The sequence below is a fragment of the Puma concolor genome, chromosome E4, assembly GCF_028749965.1.
Source record: "Puma concolor isolate L17-30 chromosome E4, mPumCon1.1.hap2, whole genome shotgun sequence".
NCBI classification, from domain to species: Eukaryota; Metazoa; Chordata; class Mammalia; order Carnivora; family Felidae; genus Puma; species Puma concolor.
The window spans coordinates 1,782,711-1,804,115 of record NC_141683.1 but is presented as its reverse complement, the minus strand read 5'-3'; the positions used below and the strand labels follow the sequence as shown (position 1 = coordinate 1,804,115).

General features: G+C 59.2%; 1 protein-coding gene across 8 annotated transcripts in view; it reads left to right on the top strand.

Moving 5' to 3' along the window:
* ARHGEF2 (Rho/Rac guanine nucleotide exchange factor 2) overlaps nt 1–16,349 on the top strand; it is a 45,264-nt gene extending 28,915 nt beyond the window's left edge. For 7 of the 8 annotated variants that reach the window (XM_086693577.1, XM_086693582.1, XM_086693584.1 and 4 more), the window contains 20 exons: nt 1,344–1,411; nt 1,728–1,791; nt 2,278–2,407; nt 2,625–2,734; nt 2,849–2,995; nt 4,017–4,267; nt 4,422–4,547; nt 4,947–5,064; nt 5,253–5,501; nt 7,521–7,597; nt 8,152–8,321; nt 9,917–9,984; nt 11,737–11,934; nt 12,244–12,363; nt 12,473–12,540; nt 12,679–12,714; nt 12,921–12,971; nt 13,107–13,550; nt 13,791–13,974; nt 15,200–16,349. In XM_086693577.1, the coding sequence (XP_086549703.1) occupies nt 1,344–1,411; nt 1,728–1,791; nt 2,278–2,407; nt 2,625–2,734; nt 2,849–2,995; nt 4,017–4,267; nt 4,422–4,547; nt 4,947–5,064; nt 5,253–5,501; nt 7,521–7,597; nt 8,152–8,321; nt 9,917–9,984; nt 11,737–11,934; nt 12,244–12,363; nt 12,473–12,540; nt 12,679–12,714; nt 12,921–12,971; nt 13,107–13,550; nt 13,791–13,974; nt 15,200–15,273 (2,753 nt within the window). In that variant the 3' untranslated portion in view covers nt 15,274–16,349. The remainder of the gene's footprint in view (nt 1–1,343; nt 1,412–1,727; nt 1,792–2,277; nt 2,408–2,624; nt 2,735–2,848; nt 2,996–4,016; nt 4,268–4,421; nt 4,548–4,946; nt 5,065–5,252; nt 5,502–7,520; nt 7,598–8,151; nt 8,322–9,916; nt 9,985–11,736; nt 11,935–12,243; nt 12,364–12,472; nt 12,541–12,678; nt 12,715–12,920; nt 12,972–13,106; nt 13,551–13,790; nt 13,975–15,199) is intronic. The other variant, XM_086693578.1, reaches the window with a different exon arrangement.
* Nucleotides 16,350–21,405: the final 5,056 nt, after the last annotated feature.

Here is a 21,405-nt window from a genome sequence, read left to right as displayed (position 1 = left end):
GACCGGGGCTCTAGCCTCTCAGCCCCCGTGGAATGGGGGCAGGAGCCCCTGGAAGAACCAGTGAGGCCTCCCCGCTTCCTCAGTCCCCGACGTAGAGTGAGGAGGGCGAGGAGGGAACCCCAGTCTAGACCCCGCAGAGGCCTGACAGAGGTCCCCATCGGGAAGCTTGTTGCCAGGGGAACCGGGGAGGCAGGCAGCAAGTGCTATTTTGAGAGCAGGTGGAGAGCGGAGGTTTGATCCAGAGACACTGGGTGCTGGGGGTAGAAGAAGGGAGCTCCGGGGGAGTGGGGCAGCCCCAGCCCCCTCCCGCCCTCCCCTCCACCCCACCCTGCTGGCCTTGTATTTGTGGAAGTGAGCCTGGGGCTGGGTATTGTCTGAAGGAGTCGGCAGAGTTTCCTGTGTTGGACAAGGCGGAGGAAGCGGGAGAGGGCAGAGGGCTGAGGCGTGTTGGGGACAGGGACAGCCTCACTGCCAAGGCCAGGCCACTCTTCCTTTCCTTTCCTCCTCTTTTACCCCATGGCAGGGTGGGTGATGGGAGAGGAGCAGGTGGAGTGTGGGGGCTGTGGGTCGGCCCTGGGTGGGGGACAGGCCCCGGGCCTGGAAGGGGCAGGCAGGAGTCAGAGCCGAGCGGTGGGGAGGGCCGACGGGCTTTGGAGAGGGACCGGGCAGAGCCTGTCCCCGCTCCAGCACCGGCTCCACTCGCCTGCGGAGTGCTTAGGCCTGGCTACAGTTGGTGGGTGAACATGTGGTTCATCGGAAAGAACACGACCAGGGTTTCAATCCCGGCTCTGCCACTGGGGGGCTGACCTCTGGCAGGCGACTTGACCTCTGCGGGAGGCAGGCTCCTCGTCTATGAAATGAGGATAATTGAATCTGCCCCAAAGGGTTGTTAGGATCAAGTAAATGCGGACCACATGCTGGGCGCTCCGGGGACGCTGGCCGCCCCCCTGCCCCTGGCCCCCACCCAGCTGCTCCGTGCCTTCTCCTGTCCCGTGGGCGTCCTCTGCCATCTGCCACTCTCAGCCACCCCTGTGCTCCTTGAGCTCAGCTCTGGCAGCCATAACCCCTCCTTCCCTCTGGTCCACCCCTCAGATCACCTTTGAGTCGGGATTGCTTAGTTGCGGCGGCCCCCTCCGCCCCCTCACCCGATTTCCTGCTGGAAGGAAGGGGGAGGCGGAGGGGAGGGGAGAGGAGGGACGGGTGTGGTAGTGGCTGAGAGGTCGGGGACGAGGGGAGTCTCAGAGTGCGTGGCCAGGGGGAGACGGGTGTCTGCGTGTGGGTGCGTCCCCTCCCGTACCACCCGGCCCTCCCTTCACCCTCTCTACCCCACCCCACCCCCCCAGCCTGCAATGTGACTATCCACAACCGCTGTAAAGACACCCTCGCCAACTGCACCAAGGTCAAGCAGAAGGTGAGACGGCCGGGAGGGCAGCGGGCTGGGGGAGAGGGTAGTGAGCGTGCCTCTTCCTTCATTCCTTACCCTGTGTTCCTCCACCCCTCTCCTCGCCGTGGGGCGGTCCACACCGTGAGCCCCAGGCCTCGGGCCCCGTGCGGCCAGCCTCCTGCTCTGGGCACGGCCCCCTAGTGCTGGGCTCAGCCGCCCTGTGCCCTTGACCGTGCTGCCGGCCTTCTCCCAAGGGGTCAGCCGCCCAGCGCCTGCCCGTGCCTGTGGGGGTGACCCTTGGTGACGGCTGTCCTCGGTGTCTCTCTTTTGCTCTGTCCCACAGCAACAGAAAGCTGCCTTACTAAAGAACAGCACTGCCCTCCAGTCTGTTTCACTGCGCAGTAAGAGTGAGTCGTGAGGGCACGCAGGCGGCCCCTCCCCAGAGTACCCCGGCTCCGCTGCCCCCTTGATTGGAAGTGGATGCTGGGGCTGTCGGGGCAGAATTTAGATGGGGGTGAGGGCCCCGGGTTGGCTGGCCTCTCGAGCATGGACGCTGCCCTGGGGGTGTCGGAGGCAGCTGTCACGAGCCGGTTCAGACGGCTCTGGTGTAACAGAAGGAGCAGGTGCTTAGTCAGAAACACCAGAGTCTGAGTCCCCACTCGGCCACCAGCCGAGTCGCCCTGGACAAGTCTGTTAACCTTTCTGAGCTTCAGTTTGCTCATAGGCTTGTTTGGGGGAAGAAATGAGACAAGACAGATGTTACTGCACACGTGTAAGCTGGCACCGCTGTGATCCTTCCTTGACTGGGGGCAGGGCTGAGGGTGGGAGAGGAGCCTGGGAGGCCTGGGCCCGGGGAAGCTGCAGCTTTGACACCTGCTCGGTCTCCCCTCCAGCCGCCCCCCGGGAGCGGCCGAGCTCCGCCATCTACCCCTCCGACAGCTTCCGGCAGTCTCTGCTCGGCTCTCGCCGCGGCCGCTCCTCCCTGTCTTTAGCCAAGAGCGTCTCCACCACCAACATCGCTGGGTGAGCCTCTGCTCGGGGAGGGGACAGCCAGGCGGGCAGAGAGTGGCAGTGGGGAGCAGGAAGCCTGCGGGGCCCTTCCCGCCCTAGGTTCAGAACTGTAGATGGACAGGGAAGGAGGAGGACTCAGGGTGAGTGCCCCTCAGACCCCAGCCTCAGTTCCCCACCTGGGGAGGGCTCTCTTGCCCGAGTCTAGGTGACACAGACCCTCTTCCGTCAGACACTTCAGTGACGAGTCCCCCCTGGGGCTGCGCCGAATCCTGTCCCAGTCCACAGACTCCCTCAACATGCGGAACAGGGCCCTGTCCGTGGAGTCCCTCATCGATGAAGGTGAGCGAGCGCTTGGCCCGGGAGGCCTGCGGGTGGCCAGGCGGGAAGGGTCTCAGGGGCCCGGACCCGGGGAGGAGCATCAGGCTCTGAGTCGCGGGCCCCGCTGGCATCCAGGTGCAGAGGTGATCTACAGTGAGCTGATGAGTGATTTTGAGACGGACGAGAGGGACTTTGCGGCCGACTCCTGGAGCCTAGCCGTGGACAGCAGCTTCTTGCAGCAGCAGAAGAAGGAGGTGATGAAACAGCAGGACGTCATCTATGGTGAGCCTCCTCCTCCTTGACCTTGACCGGGCCTCTTATCTGTCCTTCCCCCTGCCAGCCCCCTGACCCTGCCAGCCCCCCCCAGACCCTGTCAGCCCCTCGACCCTGCCAGCCCCCCCTTACCCTGCCAGCCACCCCCCGACCTTGCTAGCCCCCCCAGACCCTGCCAGCCCCCCCAGACCCTGCTAGCCCCCCATACCCTATTAGCCACCCCCAGACCCTGCCAGCCCCCCGACCCTGCCAGCCCCCTGACCCTGCTAGCCCCCCTAGACCCGGCTAGCCCACTGCCCCCCCAGACCCTGCCAGCCACCCCAGACCTTGCCAGCCCCCCGACCCTGCCAGCCCCCTGACCCTGCTAGCCCCCTGACCCTGCCAGCCACCCCCAGACCTTGCCAGCCACCCCCAGACCCTGCCAGCCACCCCCAGACCCTGCCAGCCCCCCAGACCCTGCTAGCCCCCCCAGACCCTGCCAGCCCCCCGACCCTGCCAGCCCCGCCGACCCTGCCAGCCCCCCTCCAGCCCTGCTAGCCCACCGCCCCCCCAGACCCTGCCAGCCACCCCCAGACCCTGCCAGTCCCCCCGACCCTGCTAACCCACTGCCCCCCCCAGACCCTGCCAGCACCCCCAACCCTGCTAGCCCACCAGCCCCCCAGACCTTGACCTCCAGCCCACAAGTTGCCGTTATGCCTCCACCTCTTGGGCTATTGGTGTCCCAGGTCCTGTCTTTACCCCATCCTTCTCCACCTTGACTCCCTGCGTGTTCCGTGCGGGGCATCACACTGGGGGCTGTGGGAAACCTGGACGTGACAGGGCACGTGCTTCTTGGCCTCCAGCAGCTTACAGCTTGAGGTAGCAAAGCAGAAAGCCACAAGATGATTAGAAAATCCTGAGTCCATAACGGTGCAGAATGGCAACCTGGAAGAGACCTTAAAAACCTCACATGAGCCCCGAGGCCCCCAGCCTAGGCCGTATCAACTGTGGCCACGCTAAGGTAGAGTCCACATGACCTGTGTCCCCACAGAGCTCATCCAGACGGAGCTGCACCACGTGCGGACGCTGAAGATCATGACGCGCCTCTTCCGCACGGGGATGCTGGAAGAGCTGCAGCTGGAGCCCGGAGTGGTCCAGGGCCTGTTCCCTTGCGTGGACGAGCTCAGTGACATCCACACACGCTTCCTGGGCCAGCTGTTGGAGCGTCGGCGCCAAGCCCTGTGCCCCGGCAGCACCAGGAACTTCGTCATCCACCGCCTGGGGGACCTGCTCATCAGCCAGGTGAGAAGGGGCGGGGCCCATACGCAGAGGTGTGATCGGACTCTCAGATTCTGGCGGGGTGGAGCCAGGAGAGCTGGAGAGGCCCGCGGGCGTCCGGGGCGGGGCTTACGTCCGGGGGGGCGGGGCTCATTGCTGACCCAGCCCCGCCCTCCAGTTCTCAGGTGCCAGCGCAGAGCAGATGCGGAAGACCTACTCCGAGTTCTGCAGCCGCCACACCAAGGCCTTAAAGCTCTATAAGGAGCTGTATGCTCGGGACAAACGCTTCCAGCAGTTCATTCGGGTGAGCAGACCTCTCCAGGACCTGCGTGCAGGGCCTGCAGGCCCTTTCCTGGGGGGCATCGTGTGCTTTCCCAGCCCCGTGGAGCCCGTCCACCATAAGCCCTCATGGTGGTAGAGCAAATGCCCAACGTGGGGCTCGAACTCACGGCCCCGAGATCAGGAGTCACACGCCCCACTGACTGAGCCGGCCGGGCTCTCCTAGAGCAAGTGCTTTCCGCTGCTTTGGTTGGTCCTTGTAGGAAATCCGTGGCGTGTGGTCCCCGTTTTCCAGGTGCAGCCCCCTAAGCCAGCGGAGGGAAACGGCCCAGTTAGGGCCCGCACCACAGCTCAGGCTCCAAATCCAGTGTTCTTTCTCCCCTTCTCCCCACTCCGGCCCTGAGCTCTGCCCATGCCCTTGTAGAAGGTGACGCGTTCGGCCGTGCTGAAGCGGCATGGGGTGCAGGAGTGCGTCCTGCTGGTGACCCAGCGCATCACCAAGTACCCGGTGCTCATCAATCGGATCCTCCAGCACTCCCACGGTGAGGGAGTGGGCCCGGGGAGGGGCGTGTAGGGAGTCTGTCGGGTGAGAAAAGGCTCCGTGACCAGGGAAAGGGCGGGATCAGATGCAGAGCCCCTGGCAACATCCGAAGACGGGGTCAGGATACCGTGGGACCTGGGGCCGGACTGAAGCGGACTGGCCGTCCCTCATGCCAACCCTGGGCACCAGGGACTGAGGAGGAGCGCCAGGACCTGAGCACAGCACTGGGGCTGGTGAAGGAGCTGCTATCCAATGTGGACCAGGACGTGCACGAGCTGGAGAAGGGAGCCCGCCTACAGGAGATCTATCACCGTATGGACCCCCGGGCCCAGACCCCCGTGCCTGGCAAGGGCCCGTTTGGCCGAGAGGAGCTTCTGAGGCGCAGGCTCATCCATGATGGTTGCTTGCTCTGGAAGACGGCGACGGGCCGCTTCAAAGGTCAGTGGTCAGCGCGGCAGGCCGGGCAAGAGCCTGGAGCCAGATGTATAGAGAGAGAAGCATCCAGCCCCTAGGATCTCTCTCTGCGGCCCTATGTCTGGGGGGCCCCGTGGGAGGGAAAATGTGGTCTCTGTTGCAGCCAAAGTCCGAGTTCTGTATTTAACTTCACGGACCGCACAGGGGCTTCCTGGTCAGGATTTACCCCTTTCTTTGGTCCTTGCCTGCCCAGAGAGCCAGCAGTCTTGGTGAGAAAGACGGAGCAACTCTAGGACCAGGGGCAGCTGGTGGGGCTGCAGAATGGGCGGGGGCTTTGGGAGCACAGGCAGGGAAGGCACAGAGCAGGGAGCAGAGCCCAGTGAGGGACAGGCGGGAGGGGGAAGACACAAGAGAGCGGGGGTGGGGGGGGGGGTGCCGTCCCAGCCTCTCTTCCCAGACCACACAGGCCAAGCCTTTCCTACCTAAAGCAAGGCAGAGAGAGTAGCAGGCCTCGGCTTTGGGGGTGAGGAATGAGGGAACCTGCTCCCTGGGCCTGAGTCTGTGTCTCATGTCATGAAGTCCCCACTGCACAGGCTGGGGGACTGCTGTGCCTACCGCGCCTGTCTTCATCCCTTTCCCTCTTTTCCATCCCTCCCACGCAGCAGCTAAGAATATAAACCGTGGGGGTTAAAAATAGCAAGGCTGGAGAGCTTTATTTCTGAAGCATTTAGCAAAAGCCCTCCCCTCTGTGTGCCCACAGTTTAGTAAGATCTCCAAGGGCAAAGGGTGAGCGTGTGTTTTTTTGACTGTGACATCTGAGTTCTGGAGACTTGACCTTTTGTTTCCCCGTCATTGCTAAAGTCTAGGACTCAGGATCTGAGTGGCTGGAAGGTGGGACAGAGAAGGACAAAGAAGGAGGCCTCTGGGGTGGAGGGAGATGGGATTATTCAGCTGTGGGAGAGGTGGATGTGACGTCCTCCTGCGCCCTGCCCCTCGAGCACTGGGAATGTGCCAGGCAGGGGGATTTGAGGTCAGATAGCCTAAAAACCCTTATGTTGGTTGCTAGGCATAGAATTTAAATATATGTACTTTTTTAACTTTTATTTGTTTTGAGAGAGAGAGAGCAGGGAAGGGGCAGAGAGAGAGAGAATCCCAGGCAGGCTCCGCACTGACAGTATGGAACCAGATACGCGGGGCTCGAACTCACGAATAGCGAGATCACGACCTGAGCCGAGATCAAGAATCAGACACTCGACCGACTGAGCCACCCAGGTGCCCCAAGGCGTGGAGTTTAAAGGCTGAAAAAGGGTGGCCCGTCCTGCTCTGGGGATGCTTTTTGCCCTCCCCCAAAAGTCTGGACTCTTTCACCCAGAAAATACACATCTGTGTTGTATTAACACGTAAAATTGCTTTTGCGACTTCAGAAGGTTTGCAGAACCCCTTAAAGACCAGCAGCAGACATCCTGGGGTCTGTCATCCCTGGGTTAAGAAACCAGCATCAGTTTCCTTCAGAGGCACTGGTGACCCCCTGTAGTCTTCCCTAGCCGGGAGGCTGTTTGATCTGGTGGCACGTGCCTCTTCTCCCCTGGCGTTTCTTTTTTCTTTTTTTTATTTTAACATTTTATTTATTTTTGCAAGACAGAGAGAGAGAGACAGAGCATGAGCAGGGGAGGGGCAGAGAGAGAAGGAGACACAGAATTCGAAGGAGGCTCCTGGCTCTGAGCTGCCAGCGCAGAGCCCGATGCGGGGCTCGAACTCCTGAACCGCGAGATCACGACCTGAGCCGAAGTCAGATACTTAACTGACTGAACCACCCAGGCGTCCCTCCCCTGGCATTTCTGAGGTGTAAGAATGGGCGGGTGGGAGGCCGCAAAGGTAAGAGGAAGCAACCGGAAGGAACAGAGGCAGGAGCCCTGAGTGGACACGTTGGGCCTGGTTCCTGAGAAGGAGGCAAGCGGCCGCCCAGGCCTCTGAGGCTGGCCGCTCTCCCACCTCTCCCCTGCCTCTGAGGCTGGCCGCTCTCCCACCTCTCTCCCTGCCCAGATGTGCTAATGCTGCTGATGACAGACGTACTGGTGTTCCTCCAGGAGAAGGACCAGAAGTACATCTTCCCTGCCCTGGTGAGAACTTGCTCCTTCCCCTTCCTCAGCACAGACTAGTGCTATGGGTTCTTCTTCCTTTTCTATGCGACCCGGAAAGAACCCTAGAATCTTCCGGAGTCAAATGGCTATTACTGTAACCATTACTGTAATATCTCATAAGGCATAAAAACAGCTAACATGTATGGTCACTGCGTGCAGGCTCTTTTACACTGTCAGGAGGTCCATTATTAATCCCCTTGTTGCAGATGGGGAAAGTAAGCCTTTAAGGTGTTTTTTTATGTGTTTTTTCTCTTAAGTTTATTTATTTATCAGTAATCTCTGCACCCAGCATGGGCAGGGCTTGGACCCACAACCCTGATCTCAAGAGTAGCTCACTCTTCTGACTGAGCCATCCGGGCCCCCAATAAACATTAAAGTTAACTGACTTGTCAGAAGTCATGTGCGCTCCTAAAGTCCCCTCTGGCTGCACCACAGCTTTGTGCCCTGTACTGCAGGCTGGCCCCTCAATCCTTTGGCTATTCCGGAAAGATTGAAGACCGAGATACCCTTATTTGCCCCTTTCTGACTGGCAGGACAAGCCCTCGGTGGTATCACTGCAGAATTTGATTGTACGGGACATCGCCAACCAGGAGAAAGGGATGTTTCTGATCAGCGCGGCACCCCCTGAGATGTATGAGGTCCACACAGCATCCCGGGATGACCGCAGCACCTGGATCCGAGTTATTCAGCAGAGCGTGCGCGTGTGAGTGTGTGCACGTCCGCGGGAAACCTGCAGCCGAAGGACCTGGGCCACAGCACACCCTCCCTGGGGGAAAGAACCCGGGGTTGAGGGGTGGAGGCACAGGCTGGGGGGAGAAACACGATGGCCCAAAGCCAGAATGGTCACCCGTGTTCACGTATCCTGTACAGTTGTATTTTCTATTAAGACAACCTGGGACACCTTGCAGCAACGTGAGCTGACAAAGCACCACTTGGAGCTGAAGCTGTGACTTAACCCTGACCCCTAACCCCTGAGCCCTGACCCTGGACACTAACCCCTGCCCCTAAACTGAACCCAGACCCGAAACCCCGATGATGAGCGGACCCTACCCAACCCCCATCCCCTAACTCTAACCCTGACCATACCCCAACCCCCAGCCCCTAGCCCTAACCCCTGACCCCTACCCCAACCACTAACCCCTAACCCTAACTCCTAACCCCTACCCCAGTCACTAACCCCGAACCCTAACCCCTAACCGCAACCCCAATGCCTAACCCCTAATTCTAACCCTAACCCCAAACCCTAACTGCTAACCGCAACCCCTAACCCCTCACCCTTAACCCTAACCCCTAACCCTATGGTGGCCTGTCTGATGGCCCACAGTACAGTTTAAGCTGCATGAACACCCCGGTCTGTAGGCAGTGAACTGTTACTTGGATTGGATTGCATTTTATTTTTATTTTCTAAAACTGAATGAAAAAGGGAACGAAACCATTGATCCTGGAGGTGAGAGGAGTAAGTCTCATGCACGCACCTCGTACGGGCCGGGCAAGAAGGAAATTGCTCAGTGTGCTACCTCAGCCAACCTCCAGCTTCCATTAGACACACGTTAGAGTTGATGTCCTCAGCAGTGCCGTGTCTTTTATGATGACAAAAAACAAAACGCATGTAAAATTTCAGAATGGGTCCTTGAAGATGATGCCAAAAGATAAACCCAATAAGGATATTTGTAAATTTTTTTTGCTTTTAGAACCGGATTTTCTTTACTTTGTAATATATAACCTTTTGTTTACTTCGGCAATTTAGACTTTTGAACAAATTTTTCAAAAACGTGCAAAAGTAGGACATTGCCTGTTCTGGGAAAAGTGCAAAACACCTGAGCCATTGACAGTAGATCCCTGGGGGCCTCTTTATTAACAGCATTCGTATTTGTAGTTGTGAAAATTAGAATTAATGTTACTTTTTGTAATCGATTTATTGAGCTTTTGCCTTGTTCAAAGCACTGTTACGTTATCTCATTTAATTCTATCAAAAAACCTGTGAAGAAGATAGACCCATTTTTCAGAGGAGAAATGGAGAGATTACCACCCGGTAAATAGTGGGACCAGGATCTGGGCCCAGTTTGCTTAACGCCAAAGCCTGTGTTTGCCCGTGCTCATGGCGCCCCCCTGCAGGTGGCCTGTGGAGAGGTAACACACACACCAGTACAGACAGATGATGGGTGTGAAGGAAAGCAGGGGGTCAGGAGTGACTAAAGCCAGGGCCTGGGGCTGGTGACTCTTACCGGAGAAGCAGAGAGCATGGAAAGGCGGCCGATTCCTGATCCCTCAACCCCACCCGACCTGTTACCCCTCTAGATGCCCATCCAGAGAGGACTTCCCACTGATTGAGACAGAGGATGAGGCCTACCTACGTCGAATCAAGAGTAAGTCCATCCACAGAGCTCGTTAAGTAATTACCATACATCCACACGATGGAATACTATGGAACTATTTAAAAAGGGACGTGGCTCTTGAGGGCTGAGGTAGATCCGTAACCAGACTGTCTCGTTAAGTAAGAGGGCAAGGTTTAAAACCACGCCAAGCGTCTGCCACCACGGGTGTAAAAATGATGGGGAAAGGAGTGAGTCGCGTGCCCCGTGTGTGCACCTAGTACACTCAGAACGGTATTCTTACTGTGTGGCCGATGAAGGGGAACCAGGAAGACCAGGGTTGAGACATTAAGTTACGTTTTTTGCTTTTATCGGTTAGATGGTGAACTGTTCTACAAAAAGACCGACAAAAATCAGTTTCCTAAACAAGGTAGAAGGTGATTTCTCTCCGGTCCAGAGGTGGGAAGTGCCGGGTAGTCAGTACAGCTGTGCTGTCTGTCTTTACCCAGCGATCCCTTGTCTCCCTGTCCAAAGTGGCTACTCCAGCTCCCGCTGGTACATGTACATCCCAGCTAGCAGGGAGGTGGAAAGGAACAGGGAGAGGTTTCTGTTTTAAGATTAAAAAAAAAAAAAAGTTTATGTATTTATTTTTGAGAGCGTGAGTTCAAGCACGAGTGGGGGAGGGGCAGAGAGAAAATCCCAAGCAGGCGCCACGCTGTCAGCGCAGAGCCTGACACAGGGCTCGAACTCATGAGATCGTGAGATCATGACCTGAGCTGAAACCAAGAGACGCTTAACTGACTGAGCCGCCCAAGTGCCTCTATTTTATTTTTCAATGTTAGTTTATTTTTGATCATTTATTTTTGAGGGAGGGGGATGGGAGGGGGACGGGAAGGGGAGGAGCAGAGAGAGAGGGATACGGATGATCCAAAGCTGGCTCTGCACTGAGAGCACAGAGCCCGACACGGGGCTGGAACTCCTGAACTGCGAGGTCATGACCTGAGCCAGAGTTGGACGCGTAACAGACTGAGCCACGCAGGCACCAGGCACCTCCGTCACTCCTTTCTTGGAAGGGCTGATCCGGAGAGACAGTCCTGTCCGCTGGCCAGAATTCAGTCCGTGGCAATGTTAGGCTGTCGGGTGTAGTCTAACTGGCAGCCATGTGCCCAGATGAAATGTGTATACATTCTCCAGTTATAGGAAGATGGGAGGATGAAACCTGGGGACACCTGCAGTCCCTGCCACAGGTCGTCTCAGTTTTGTTTTTAAAACAGAAGTGCAGGGGCTCCGGGCTGTCTCAGTCGGTAGAGCCTGCACCTCTTGATCTCCGGGTCGTGAGTAGGGTCATGAGTTCGAGCCCCACGTTGAGCATGGAGCCTACTTTAAATTTTTTTTTTTTTAATGTTTATTTTTGAGAGAGAGAGAGAGAGAGAGAGAGAGCGTGCGCTAGTGGGGGAGGGGCAGAGAGAGAGGGAGACACAGAATCGGAAGCAGGTGCCAGGCTCTGAGCTGTCGGCACAGAGCCTGATGCAGGGCTTGAACTCATGGATTGCGAGATCATGAGCTGAAGTCGGACACGTAACTGACTGAGCCACGCAGGCGCTGCATGGAGCCTACTTTAGAAAACAATAAGTGAATGTATTACTTTTCCCTGAAGAAGTGGCTTTTTTTTTTTTTTTTGCATAAATGCCAAAAATTCCGAATTAAGTCCTACCACTGAGCCCAGGCCTGGCCTCTGAGCCCTCGGGCAGCCTTTCTGCTGCTGGCTCCCAGGCCTCCGTGTGCTCATCCGTCCCTCGTCCACAGCGGAGCTGCGACAGAAAGACCGGGCGCTGGTAGAGCTGCTACAAGAGAAGGTTGGGCTGTTCGCCGAGATGACCCATTTCCAGGTGGAAGATGATGGTGGCGGGGTGACCCTGCCCACCCTGCCCAGGGGCCTTTTCCGCTCCGAGTCCCTGGAGTGCCCTCGCGGGGAGCGGCTGCTGCAGGACGCCATCCGTGAGGGTGAGGGGGCCCCCCCACGTGACCTCACAGAGCGTGGGCACACAGACAAGGGGAAGCCCCATGGGAGTGCCCGCTGGTGCCCGGTGCGGGAAGGAGGCCTGGTCCTTGCTGAAGTAAGCTCTGCCTCGTGGGTGGTGGTACGATGGAGCCCACCTGTGCAGGGGGCTCCCCCAGGTGCCTGAACGTTGCCGGCGCCGTGGGAGGAGGGTGCCCCCTACCACTACCTCCGCCCCCCCTCCCCTCCCCCCGCCGCCCCGCCCCTACCAAAGGTTCCGCGGCTCCTGTCCTCACGTCCTCCCTTCCCTGTAGTGGAGGGCCTGAAGGACCTCCTGGTGGGGCCCGGCGTGGAGCTGCTCCTCACGCCCCGGGAACCAGCCTTGCCCGTGGACCCGGACAGCGGCGGGAGCACGAGTCCTGGGGTCACCGCCAGTGAGTGCGGGCTGGGGCCGCGGTGGGGTGGGGGGGGGGGGGCGGTAGGAGGGGCCAAACCGCAGGGCCCTGAAGTCGGAGCTCAGCCTGCCCTTTTCCATCTTTGCAGATGGTGAGGCCAGAACCTTCAATGGCTCGATTGAGCTCTGCAGAGCTGACTCCGACTCCAGCCAGAAGGTGGGTCCGCAGGAGGTGCCGGAACTGGCAGAGGGTGGGAAGGGGGTGGCCGGGCTGTCGGCCCCTGACACAGAGCTGTCAGGGACACGCTCCAGGGACCTGGTGCCTATGAGTGCCCATCCTTGCCTGTCTCTGCAGGATCGGAACGGAAATCAGCTGAGGGCTCCCCAGGAGGTGAGAGGGATGTGAGGAGGTATGGCGGACTGGAGGGAGGGTGTCGTGTCTGAGAAACTGGAGCCCAGCTCGGAGTGGTGTCGGGGAGAGGCTACATCGGAAAGTGTCCAAAGGTTGACTGTCCCCAAACCCACATTAGTCGCCTTCTGGGCAGCTCTCCCACCCTGAAGCTTGGGCCCTGTCCCCACCCTCTCCTCTGTCCTCAGGAAGCGTTACAGCGATTGGTCAATCTCTATGGACTTCTGCACGGTCTCCAGGTCGGTGGGGGCAGGGAGGAGCCGGAGGCCGGGTGGGGCAGGGGTGGGGGCCAGTCAACCTGGCCTAGGCACGCTCCCCTTCCCCCCCCCCCCCACCGGGTTCCCCTACACCTGACTGTCCCCGTGCGCCCCCAGGCGGCTGTGGCCCAGCAGGACACCTTGATGGAAGCCCGCTTCCCCGAGGGCCCCGAGCGGCGGGAGAAGCTCACCCGAGCCAACTCCCGCGACGGGGAGCTCGGCCGCAGCGGGCCGGCCCCCGCGGCCCCCGACAAGCAGGCCACCGAGCTGGCCCTGCTGCAGCGTCAGCACGCGCTGCTGCAGGAGGAGCTGCGGCGCTGCCGGCGGCTGGGCGAGGAGCGCGCCACGGAGGCGGGCAGCCTGGAGGCCCGGCTCCGTGAGAGCGAGCAGGCCCGGGCCCTGCTGGAGCGCGAGGCCGAGGAGGCGCGCAGGCAGCTGGCCGCCTTGGGCCATAGCGAGCCCCCTCAGGCCGAGGCCCCCTGGGCCCGCAGGCCCCTGGACCCTCGGCGCCGGAGCCTCCCGGCCGGAGACGCCCTCTACCTGAGTTTCACGCCCCCGCAGGTAAGGAGGCCCTGAGCCAACCGGGGACTCGAGCCCGAAGGCGATCGGCCGCGGCCAGAAGCACTGGGCGCCGGCTGGGGGGCCGGCACGGGCCGTCTGGGCGGCTGGGATAGGCAGTGGGGCACAGAACTGGGCAACTGGGGGGCTGGGACGGGCGGTCAGGGGCACAAGGCGCTCAGCGGTGCTGCCCTGGCTGAGCTCATTCCTCGGCCTGCTGCCTTTCCTGCCGGCCCGTCACAGCCCAGCCGAGGCCACGACCGCCTGGATTTGTCTGTGACCATTCGCTCTATCCATCGACCCTTTGAGGACCGAGAGAGGCAGGACCTGGGCAGCCCCGAGGAACGGCTGCAGGACAGCAGTGACCCCGACACGGGCAGCGAGGAGGAGGGGGGCAGCCGCCTGTCCCCTCCCCATAGTCCGCGAGGTGAGGCGCAGAAAGGAAGTGGGGTGCCGCCCTTGGCTGTGTGTCCTGGGGACATTTGAGGTGACCCCTAGTTAACCTCCCAGGGCTATGGTGACTCCTGGGAGGGACACAGAGGACACACCTGCAGCCTCTTTTGATGGTGAGCGGGTGGCGGAGCTCTAGGAAGCACATGTAGGAGCCTCTGTCTCCTCCAGTGAGTGTGATCTCAGCCTCTTCAAATAGAAATAGGTTTCTAAGAAAAAAAAAATTCTAAGACCTTCCAAGTTCTCATAGTTTGTTCAGGAAACACAAAATAACCAAAAGCTAGTGTGCCTTTATGTAACCATCTTAAAATACTTTGTATCTTATTTGTTTATGTTTTTAGTTTTATTTGTTTTGAGAGTGAGAGAGATGTGGGCTGGAGGGGCGGGGGCGGACTCCAAGCAGGCTCTGCATTGTCAGCACAGAGCCTGATGTGGGGCTTGAACCCACAAACTGTGAGATCACGACCTGAGCCAAAACCAAGAGTCAGATGCTTAACTGAACCCCCTGCCCCCGGAACCCCATTTAAGATTTTTTTTTTTTAATTTTTTTTTTTTCAACATTTATTTATTTTTGGGACAGAGAGAGAGCATGAATGGGGGAGGGGCAGAGAGAGAGGGAGACACAGAATCGGAAACAGGCTCCAGGCTCCGAGCCATCAGCCCAGAGCCTGACGCGGGGCTCGAACTCACAGACCGCGAGATCGTGACCTGGCTGAAGCCGGACGCTTAACCAACTGCGCCACCCAGGCGCCCCTAAGATTTTATTTTTAAGTGATCTCTGCACCCAGCGTGGGGCCACTTGAACTCACACCCCTGAGATCGAGTCCCATGCTCCACTACTCAGCCAGCCAGGCGCCCTTATTTGTTTATCTTATTTTATTTTTAATTTTAGAGAGACAGAGGACAAGCAGGGGAGGAGCAGAGAGAGAGGGAGAGAGAGGGTCCCGAGCCGGCTCCACGCTGTCATTGGCAGAGGCCAATGTGGGGCAAAAGCTAGTCGGATGCTCAACTGACTGAGCCACCCAGGCGCCCCAGAATATTTTGTATTTTATTGGCCAAGCCGTATCCTCCTATCCTCAGGAAGGGAAGCAGCACACAGGTGTGGGAACGTTACTTTGCTGACATGGGGCGGCGTCAGTGTAGGGGTGCAGCTGCTCGCAGAGCGGGTGCCCTCTCACTAACGCTGCCCCGTCCCCCTTTAGACTTCACCCGAATGCAGGACATCCCGGAAGAGACAGAGACTCGCGACGGGGAGCCTGTGGCTTCAGAGAGCTAAGGGGGCCCCTCCCCCGTCCTGTGCCCCCATGAAGAACACACCGAGGGAGGCAAACTCTGGGGACTCCAATCCGCCAATGATGAGGGAACATTAGAACTGCTGATTGTCCTTGCCAGCTCTTGGGCTCCTTGGACACCTGGGGCCGCTTAGGAAGCTGGAGGAATTGGGCCGCAGTGCCCCCTGGTGGCATCCAGAAGCTACACCACAGATGCCAGTTTTTCATGCCTTCTTCCCTCTACTTTAGGAAAATTTATTTATTTATTGTTTATTAGTGACGCAGGGAGTGGGGAGATTTAGAGCACCAGGGACATGGGAACCAAGCCATAGGGATCAGGGGGCCTTGTCCTGTAACACTACTGGGGTTTATTCAGGCTTAACCGTGCCGCTGCTGGGTTCTAACCCTGACGCCCCTCCTGGGCAACACCGTCTGTGAGGAGGGGCTGCACCGCAGGACCCTGCTGACCCCCCCCCCCCCAAGAGGGGCTGTGGGCAGGGCCACGCCCCTCTCCCTCCCCCTCAGCCTCGCACTGCTCTTCTCCCTTGTCCATCCTCCCCGGGAGCCCCAGGGAGACCGCCTGGCTTCCGGAGCTGATGGAGGAGGGGCTGAGGTGGCCCTAACGGCTTTGTTGGGGGGTGAGGGGAAAACCCACGGGACCAGAATGTTTTTTTGTTGTCGTTGTTTTCTTTTTTGTACCAAAGCCAACTGCACGTGTTTTCTATTTTTAAGAGATGATTTTAGGCAATTAGAAACCACAGCCTTCTATCTCCGATTATCAGAAGAGCTTGAGGGGTGGGGGGACCATATCCTCATCTACAGTAATGGGGGACCTATTCTGACCTCTTCTCCAGCCGTTTGGGAAAAATGTTCTAGGGTGAGTTGGGAAATCTCCGTGAAGCCTGACCTCATCCCCACCTCAGCAACGGGGACTGAAACCTCAGTGTGAATTTTGGGGATTTTTCAGTGGACCCCCAGTGCCCACCAGCCCCAGCCATTTTCTGCCAATTTGATTGTTAAAAAAAGAAAAAAGAAAAAAAAAGATAAAGCAGGGAAAATTAAAGACCTGGAACCCCACAAAGTGCTGTCTCTAGGTGTCTTCTGCCCCCCTCTTCCCCTGCCCCGGGGCACTGCTGGGGGTGGGGGGAGGGGCAGGCACCAGCTCCTTCCCCCCCAACCCCCGAAGGGGCCTTTCCTCTCACAGGAAGCGGGCGTCTCACTGAAGACAGGCCACTGACAGGAGAAGCTGCCCCAGCCCGTTTTGTCATCGTGGATGTCCCCAAGCAGCAGGGTGGGGTGAGGGGCACTTGGGTTCTGGTGAAGCACCTGCCCTCCCCCCCCCCCCGCCCCCTTTGTGTGTCCTGCTCAGAAATGACGTCAGCCTGTTGCCCCCACGCCTCCCTTCCGGACACAGTTCCTGGTCGGCCTGTCCCTAGAGTCACTGTGCCCCAGTTCTGTGTTGTGTCACAGCCCCCGCGCGACCTCTTCCAGAGGCAACGAGAGATTACGTCGGTTTCAGTTCTCGGTTTCGGTTAATTTTACTTCCTGTTTCTGGTCAGTACCTGGGGTGGTGGTGGGGAGGAGGGAGGGCGGCCGGTGGCCACGCGCTGGTGCGCACGCTCACTGGTACTCACAGGCACAAGCACTCGTGGTGCCCTGGCTGGCACAGCGGAAGGCCTCCGCTGAGGACAGGAACTGAAATCAGCTGGGGGGCCGGCTTGGGGCCGCACCTCCGTCCTGGACGTCTGGCCCACGGCATCTGGCCTTTGGCAGGTGCTGTCTCCACTGTTCTGGGACCTGAGGTGGGCAGGTGCCCAAGGGAAGGTTGCCCGGCCCTCCACTTCCCCCCTGAGCACCGGCTTCTAGTGTGCTGCCTCCTTGGCTGGGGGCTGGGTCCCAAACCTGTTAGGGGCCAGCGTTGGGGTGTGTGTGTGGGGGGGGTGGTGATAGTGCTCAGGCCAAGAGAGGGCAGTGCGGGCTCCTCCAATGTCACACAGCCAGTGAGGGATGCCGGTCAGGGGGAAGGGGAGACCTGGAGCCCCAGAGCCCAGGGTGGACGTGGGGAAGCCCATGGCTCATGAGGACAGCACTGGTGTATTCCCAGCAGCACTGGCCCTCTGCCACCTCTTGGCCCTGAGACCTGATGTCCACCCCTCTCCGACCTGGCTGCTCCCGTAGATGAGTCTTGCAGCTTTCCGGGTTCTGCCCGCGGTGCCCTCCCTAAGCCCTTCTTCTGGAACACAGTCAGCATCTGTCCTCCCCACGGCAGGTTCAAAGCTCTCTGGCTGCTTACCACAGGGAGCCAGGGCCCAGCTTCTCACCAGTGCCTGCCTTCCACTGCATGGAGTGCCCAGCTGGCGAGCGGGCCCTCCTCACTGCCCCTCCCCTGCCTTTCCCACCTCTCTCCTCTCCAAGGTTAGATGCACATGGTCCCTCATCTCCGACTTGGGCCTGTTTAATTCAGTATTTACCAGGGCACCTGGGCGGTGCGGTCGGCTTACCGTCCAGCTTTGGCTCAGGTCATGATCTCGTGGTTCCTGGGTTCAGGCCCCGCGTCCGGCTCTGTACTGATGGCTCAGAGCCTGGAACCTATTTTAGATTCTGTGTCTCCCCCCTCTTTGCACCCCTCCTCCATTCGCATTCTTTCTCTCTTAAAAACAACCATTAAAAGAAAAAGAATTCGGCAAGGTGCATGCTCTCTAAAAAAAAACAAAACCAAAACTAAAGAGAATAATAAACTCAGTATTTACCTCCAGGACCCATTAGCACAGATGCCCCCTGGGAGCCAATATCCCAGCAAAGCCATCAGAGGAGCTGCAGGGGTGGCGAGAGGGGAGGATTTTCCATCCTGAATTGACTGGGAACAGGATTTCCTATCCTGACAGACGTGAACCAGTTTAAACATCAAAAGGAGGAAACTAAACATCAGGCAGCTAATTAAATGTCGTTAACATGGCTTAATGTCCTGCTGTCGCTCTGGGTCCTTGGGAGACCAGAGTGCTCTCCCGTATCACTGCTGGGTCTCCGTGGATATGGTAACCAGGGGCCAATCCTTCACGCAGTTCTTTTTTTTTTTTCCAATCTCTCTCTATTTTTCTGTTGCTCTATACTCACCATGGAGCTTGAACTCACGACCCTGAGATCAAGAGTCCTGGGCTCTTCCAACTGAGCCAGCCAGGCAGCTCTCTCAGTTCTTCATGTAAAACTTCCATTTCACTCCAGGGCATGTAAACATTATCCCAAACGAGCCATCTCTGGCCGTGGGTCCCTGTCTCCCTGCTGCCACCTGTTCCTTCTTTTCCTCCTCTTCCTTCTCTCTGATTCCATTTTACATGAAGCGTAAGAACAATAGCCAACACGCGACTTCAGGTACCGTTGAATCCTCAACACCCCACTTTACAGATGAGAAAACCAGTAGAGACAAGTCACTTACCGAGGTCCCTCCGCTGGTTAGCGTCAGAGCTAGGATGTGGTTCTGGGAGCTTCGATCCTCTGAGCTGCACACTGGGGACAGGAGGGAGGGACACCCTCACGAGCCTCCGACTCTGGCTCCCATTTCTCTGGACGTACCTGCAGCCCCCTCTTCTCCCAATCCCTCCGCCCTCTCTCTCCTCCCTATGCCCCACCCACGTCCTTGCCTTCTCCCCACTTCTCCCTCCAAATCCTGGTTTAAGGGTGGACACTCAGGGTGTTTACTCTTGGGCCTGGGCTGATGCCAGAGACCAGCAGGACTCATGCAGGGCATCCCCCTGCCCGAGGACTCCGCTTTCTCAGCTGAGCTCTGCAGGCCCCAGGTTTCTCTGGGCACCACTGGGATGCTGTATGGTGGAGAGGGCCAGGGGGAGGGCACTTTTGGCTCTGGCACCAGAGAGCAAGGGTACACCCTATTTGGGGTGAGGCTAGGGGTGTCGGGGAGGGCAGACAGAGGGAAACAGGTGCTGGTGTGTTGACCTCTGACCCCTTAGTCTAGGACCCTTGGGAATTTCCCTGAGCATGCTCACAAAAGGCAGAAACGGGGCAACTGAACCAGAGGTGGAAGCGTCCAGACAGTCGTGGATGATACAGGTTATTCTCCAACCTTCCTCCCTCTCCTTGTCCTACCCATACCTCCAGGTGAGCAAAGACCTAAGCTCCCCCACGTGACCCCACATTCCACCACACCCAGAAGAGATCAGAGACTCCCAGAGGGTGCCGCAGCCCACGCCAGCTCTCCCTAGGGTGCAGGGTTCTGCCCCTGGCGGAGCCCAGAAAAGGAGGGTAGGGTGTTCAGCACCCTTCCCCCAGGTGTCCCTTTGTCCAAGTTGGTGGCCATGGTAGAAGGACCTCTCTCCTGGCAGAGTGCTCTCCACCCACCACCTGCCTGCGGTCTTTAGGGCCCCCAGTTCCAGCCGGCCCGGGGCCCTAGGGTCACAGCCTTGCTCACAGATCCCTGAAGGCATCTGCCAGGGCCCATCAGGCTCCTGCCTCAGGACGGCACGGGGTTCAGGCAGCCGTTGCCGTGTGGTGACAGGGAAGACGGGGGTATGGATGGCGTAGACAGACAGGGAAGACGGGGGTATGGATGGCGTAGACAGATGCTATCCCAGAGCACCAGGTCAGACGTCACCAGCACTCCATGAGAGTGTCCAGGTGGTTGGGGAAGCGGCAGAGGAAGTAAGAGGCCTCCAGGGTAGGGACACAGTGGGCCACGCCCCTGCCACTCTGCCGTTGCCCAGCGACAGCAGCAGCAGGTGGTAGCCAGGGGACCCGGGGACCACGAAAGCCAGCACCCCCGGCCAGTACCTGCCGTGGCAGTGCAACAGACAGACGGGTGCCCCACACCTCACCCTCGGCCCCAAAACAGTCGTGGGCACCGTCACCGGGACGGCCGCCATCCACACCGCCAGGGTGGCCATGCAGAGCCAGGAAAGCGAGAGGCGGGTGCCTGGTCCGGCAGCCACGGCCACCATGCGCCGGGGGTGACGGGGACGCTGGCGCAGACGTGGAGGACAGTGGCCTCCGGGGCCATCTTGCAGAGGGCACTTCGGGCCGGCGGAAGTCCAGGGCGGACTCAGGTGCCCAGAAGGGGAGAGTGAGTGCGGCCCCAGGCCTGCCAGGGCCAAGGTGAAGACAAAAGTGTCGGAAGGGGGCCGGGGGCTCGCCAGGCACAGCTCCCAGCACCCACAGCACCACCAGGTTTCCCTGCAAGCCGGCCGCCCCCACAGACCCATGGGTCGGGCCGACCGTGACCCTCAGGGCTAGGAACTGGCCTCGGAGCCGCGGGGCCGAGCTGCTGGGGTGCAGGCACCTCCCTCAGGGCCTGAGCGGCCGCGAGCCACGCCCCCGCCACGCCCCCCGCCACGCCCCCGCCGGGGAAGGGGGAAGGGACAGGCTGCGCCCCACCCTCCGCCGGTCTTGGAGGGGCCACCGGATGGGAGCGCCGGTCGCCCGCCCGCCGGGGCAGGTGCGCGGGCCGATGTGCACCTGTGAGCGGTAAGGGCTCTACCGGGTAGAGAGGAGGGGGGACAAGGGGGAGTCAGCCACTGGGGAGGGCAGACCCAAGCCTCCGCGCAGGGCGAGGGCCAGGGGTACCCCGTCTGAGGGATGACAGGAGCCAAACTTGGAGCCCCCTCCTTTCCTGACCTGGCGCGGGGACCCCCTTCTCTGCAGAAAGTGCTGTCTTGGGGCCTGGGGGCAGGGGTGGGGTGGGCACGAGGGCACGGAATCCGGATGGTTCTGGAGTTCCAGGTCTGCTCCTCACTGGCTGTGTGACTTGGGTAAGTTACTTCACTCTCCTGAGCCTCCGTTTTCTCGTTAGCATTTTCAGACAGAAGGTTCTGCTCCACAGGACTGGCGTGATTCAACGAGATAAAGCATGTCAGGAAGCACTTTGTAGGTTGCTCTTTGTGTGAATGATTATTATTTCAAAGGAAAATCTGAGGTGTTCTGCTGGAAAGGAACGGGGTACAGCACAGCTATCTGTTGTCACCATGCCCAGGGAAGAGCGCCAACTAAAACACGGGTCGGAATTCATTGCAGCAAGTGACCTTGAGGCTAAGGGCTGGGAGAGAAAGTGGGGGAGTCACAGCTTCCTGTTCATCGCCCCCTCCCGGAGCACAGCCTGTGGGGACCCGAGTGGCCCGCCCTCAGTGCTGCTC